This window comes from Chaetodon trifascialis, chromosome 5 (assembly GCF_039877785.1).
Source record: "Chaetodon trifascialis isolate fChaTrf1 chromosome 5, fChaTrf1.hap1, whole genome shotgun sequence".
Classification (NCBI taxonomy): domain Eukaryota; kingdom Metazoa; phylum Chordata; class Actinopteri; order Chaetodontiformes; family Chaetodontidae; genus Chaetodon; species Chaetodon trifascialis.
Window position 1 is genome coordinate 31041268 of NC_092060.1, and position 4889 is coordinate 31046156.

General features: G+C 47.8%; 1 protein-coding gene across 2 annotated transcripts in view; it reads right to left on the bottom strand.

The window, feature by feature from the left end:
- Positions 1-3059, bottom strand: part of slc44a1b (solute carrier family 44 member 1b) — a 19485-nt gene extending 16426 nt beyond the window's left edge. The window contains exons 1-2 of one of the 2 annotated variants that reach the window (XM_070963003.1): positions 2900-3059; positions 88-177 (exon numbers count right to left, since the gene is read on the bottom strand). In XM_070963003.1, coding sequence (XP_070819104.1) covers positions 88-177; positions 2900-2956 — 147 coding nt within the window. In that variant the 5' untranslated portion in view covers positions 2957-3059. Of the gene's footprint in view, positions 1-87; positions 178-633; positions 997-2899 lie in introns of those variants that run through there. The other variant, XM_070963004.1, reaches the window with a different exon arrangement.
- Positions 3060-4889: the final 1830 nt, after the last annotated feature.

The following is a 4889-nucleotide window of genomic DNA, read 5'->3' on the forward strand; positions in this document are numbered from 1 at the left end:
CTGATGGATGGAAAGTTTGGGCTGAACGTGAGCAGGTCTGGACCATCTGGACCAGCTGGTCATCAGAGTGAGGCTCAGTGTGGTTACCATGCCGACGCAGAAGACGGTGAAGAGCAGGAACCAGGGCAGGTCTGTGCAGCTCCGGTCCTCCAGCGGTCTCCATTCTCTCTTTGTCCTCTGAAACACACACAAACACACGGTCACCCCGCGAGCACAGCCGGGCCTGCAGGACCGGGCCGAGCCGAGCCGAGCGGAGCCAGGTTCACCCCGCACACTCTCCGCCTGTCCCCGGCCTGTTAGCTCAGGCCCGGCCCGGGTCTCATCACCAATCACAACACAAAGCTACACCATCAACCGGAGCGGCTGTTTACCGGGAGCAGCAGAGAGCTGAGCGGTGCGGCCACAAGACGGTCCCGTGAGCAGGCCCCGGTAACCCGCCCGTCCCCGGGAGGAGCTAATTGGATTACAGCCCCTGGCTTTAATCCCGGCTCGGCCCTCTATGCTCGCCGGGACCGGCTTCCCTTTCACGGTGAAAAATAAACACGCACCGGTGCTCTGCTGAAGGGCACCGGGGGGTGGAGGAGGGGGGAGGACGGTACCGAGCGGAACCTGACCGGTTCGGGCCGTTCTTACCTCCGCGCTACCGCAGCATCCCATTGCAGTCAGGGTGGACGTGCCCGGAGCCTCACGGAGCTTCACGGAGCCTCACGGAGCTTCAGCGCAGCAGCTGCGGGGTCTGGAGCCCGACAGGCGGGGGGAGGAGACGGACAGCCCGCGCGCTCTGCCCGCATGCACTCACTGCGCAGCGGCGCGATCCCGGAGGCCGAGCCCGGAGCGGAGACGGTTCCGACGGTCAGACTGAGCGGTCCGGCCCGCTGAGCATGCTACTGTCAGTGCCTCCTCCGGTTACCGTACCGAGCGGGGATTAACGTCCGAGGATTTGTCCGCCACACTTCCTGGTGGGCCGTCAGGTGCAGCGGCCATTCATCTAATTGCGCATGTGCAATGAGTGCTCGTGCTGAAGGGGAGAAGCTGCACAACAAAACATTTATCCGATGGAGCTGCAGGTGTAATACCCGATGTGACCACTGAGTGGAGGCTAATGGCAGAATGGCGCTGTTTCCACTGCTGAGAACAATTTTACAACTTTATTTAGAAAAACAATGAACGAATGAGTGAACTGCAGGAAGACAGCGTGAAAACAACTAACAGCGTTTATTTATCAGAGTTCACACCTCAAAGGAGCACAGCCCTGTTGTGTTTGTGCTGGTGTGTTGTTGTTGTTGTTGTTGTTGTTGTTGTTGTTGTTGTTGTTGGACCCTGTAACTTTAATTGATGTGCAGCCCAGTCCACCCAGATGGTGGCGCTGTCATTGACGCTCAAATACTCAATTTTGGAAAGGCCACGCCCCTCATACCTGAGTGTGACTGACCTGAAATTGGACACAGAAGTTCAGCCCAAGGTGCTCTAAAAGTCCCCCATGATGTTGAACTTGTTGGATGTGGACTCAGCAGCAGCAGCAGCAGGAAATGGAAATGTCCATGAGCCGTTAGTCCAATCATCATAAATCTGGATCTTCAGGCCTAAACTAGAGCCCGACCCGTGGGGGGCGCTACAGCCACCGAGGGGGCAGGATTTCACCCGGTCAGTGTGTCTCAAAACCTTCTGAGCGATCCTCATTAAACTTACTGGAGTTGAAACTCCTCCTGCTCTCCCTCTGAGCACTGAGCTTCATTCAGATGGACGAGGGGACAGATGGAGGAGCTTTGAGCGTCGTGGACGCGCTGAAGCTCTGTGATGAAGACAAACAGAACACACAAGCTGACAGGACTTGGCCCACCTCAGCGGAGCCTGAAGGTCTCCTGTTGGATGAACCGCTTCTGTATTTGCTTTCAGTTTGATTTTGATATTTTCATTCAGCACTTGACAAAATGTGAAGTCTGAATGTTCTCAGATCAACGACGGCTGAGAGTTCATTCACTGCCGCTTTTGTTTCACAGGAAACTTTCTTCTCATTTAAAGCTTCACTTAGTCAGACTCTGTGAAGAATGGCTGTTCATACTTGCTTATATACTTTGTTATACTGTATTTTTATCATATTATTATATTGTTACATAATATGTATTTTATAGTAGAATACATATTATGTAACTATGTATTTAGTTATTTTTTGAATATTCTTTGAGAACACTCTTTTTCTCTTAGTTTTATTCTCATCCTTATTTTTCTTTTTTGTATATATTTTCTGTTTATGTGGGATCAATAAAGCTCAGTCTAACTCTAAGTCTAGGTCTAAGTCATGTTTTCGGTTAGATGTCTCTCCATAACGTTTCTGCTCCGTCAGCTTGACTTCAGTCCGTTTTCTGATACTTCTGTACTCACATTGTTCAGCACTCCTTACTTGAAATGGAGTATTTTTTACATTGTAGTACTGCTACTTTTAAACCTGAGTTTGTCACAGACAGAAGTGTCCAAATCATGTACTTCAGTCAAAGTAACAGCACTCTTATTTCACTAAAACTGCTATTATGGCAAAAGCATTATTAGCAGAAGTATCAATACTACTGACTATACTGAAGCCTCTGCATCATGTATCATGTATCTTGTACTGATACAATAATTAAGTAGTACTTTGAGCTCGGGTTAACCTTATATTCTCTCGGTGCCTCAGTCTAAAACGCAGCATCATTATTTCTGAACTCATCACGTTTTACTTTCAGTCTTTTTCTGAGAAGAAGATGCAACTCAATCTTTAAGTACAACACTTGAGTAAAAGAACTTAGTTACTTTCATCTTTGTATTTTCACAGACCAGCAGCTTTTATCCAAACGCTCGTCAATGTCTGATCAGTAAAACCAGTAAAACCAGTGAAACCAGCGATCTGTCAAACATCCTTTACCTTCACCCTGAGATGAACCTGCTGCTGAGAGCTGGAGGATAGACGCTTCGGGTCCATGTTACTGGAGAGTCCTGCAAAGTCCTGCTGATTCCTGGAGGGTCGTGGACAGTCCTGCAGAGTCCTGGACAGTCCTGCAGAGTCCTGGTGTTCCTGTCAGACTGAGGACAGCAGCGACGTGGGTCTGATCAGCTGCAGAGGACAGAGAGCTTTTGTCTTATTGTTTACTGTTGTACCAGGCTGAACACTGTGTGTGTGCTACTGTGTGTGTTAATGTGTGTGCATGTGTTACAGTGTGTGTGTGTGTTACTGTGTGCATGTGTGTGTGTGTTCTACTGTGTATGTGTGTGTGTTACTGTGTGCATGTGTGTGTGTGTTCTACTGTGTGTGTGTGTGTGTGTGTGTGTGTGTGTGTGTGTGTGTGTGTGTGTGTGTGTGTGCCCATGTATTACTCACACTGTGGGGACAAAGTGCAGGTCTCCTCCTGAAACTGAATGATTTAAATCGTTCAGTTTCAGGGTGAAGACTGAAGTTAAGGTCAGAGTAGGTCTATGTAACGTCCCCTAAAAAGATAACGTGTGTGTGTGTGTGTGTGTGTGTGTGTGTGTGTGTGTGTGTGTGTGTGTGTGTGTGTGTGTGTGTGTGTGTGTGTGAGTGTGTTACAGCATAAGTCGGGGCTGGTCCAAGTCAAGCCTGAGCCAGCCCTGACCATCAGCTTTATCAAATGGACACACAGAGAAGACGTCTGCCCCCTGGACAAAGACTGGAAGACGGTTCCACAGGACGGAGCTCGACTTCTGAAGGCTCTGGCTCCTGTTCTGCTTTTGGAGGCTTTAAGAAGCAGAAGTCAGCCTCCGCTCTGGGGAGCTCGGTGAGCTCGGTGAGCTCCTCCACAGATGACGGTGTCTGAACATTGAGGCCTTTGTGGCTGAGCAGTGTTCTGAGAGTGAAGGAAGAGCTGCAGTGGAGACTGTTCCGCCTGCAGCTGTGAGTCTCATGAAAACACACTTCAACCATCCAACGTCCACACGGCCACCACCGGCAAACATCTCTTCATCCTGCTGCTGGGTCACATTATTGACCTGCTGTCCACCAGAGCTGGAAGCACTTTTGTGTTTGTCCACTAGAGGACAGTCCAATACAGCGGTGCTGGACTGTCCCAGTCCTCTTGCTCTAACTGCAGTCTCACTGTCTGTATGTGAAATGGTCAAACTGCTCAAAAAACACATTTTTCCAACAGCTGATCTGCAGTCAGATGTTTCACACTGAGCCTGAAAAAGGAAAGCAGAGCGCTGAGAGAGCAGAAAGTGTGTGTCAGAGTGCAAAACAACAAAAACACGAGTTCATGTTTCATCATGAAGAGTTTCTTCACGTCTTCAGACGGACACATTCAGCAGGGACAACCTTCATCCAGTAAGAAGAGGAGAGGAGGAGAGAAGAAGAAACAAAAAGAAAAGAAGAGAAGACAAAAGAAAGGAAAAGGAAAGGAAAGAGGAAAAAAGAAAAGAACAGGAAAGAAGAAAAGAAGAAAAGAAGAGGAAAAAGAAAAGAAGAGGAAAATAGAAAGAAAAGAAGAGAAGAGGAAAATAGAAAGAAAAGAAAAGAAAAGAAAAGAAAAGAAAAGAAAAGAAAAGAAAAGAAAAGAAAAGAAAAGAAGAGGAAAGAAAGGAAAAAGAAGAGAAAGGAATTCTGGAAACTTCTGCTTTCAGTGAACCCTTTCAGAAAACAGGAAATCCGTTCATGAGATTCCTGGTTCAGTTCATGTTCCACAGAGAACAAACAGAGAACAAACAAAGAACTGTCAGAGAACCATCAGAGAACCGTCAGAGAACCGTCGGTGCACCCGGGCACAGCAGGTGGAAGCCTCTGAGGCATCAAACCATCACTGATGTAAACATTTTTGTTTTTCACTGACATATTCAGTGAAAACTGAAAACTGCTGTGAAGAAAAAGGTTTTTTAAAGATGAAGAGTACTGTGGTGAAAGGTTCTTT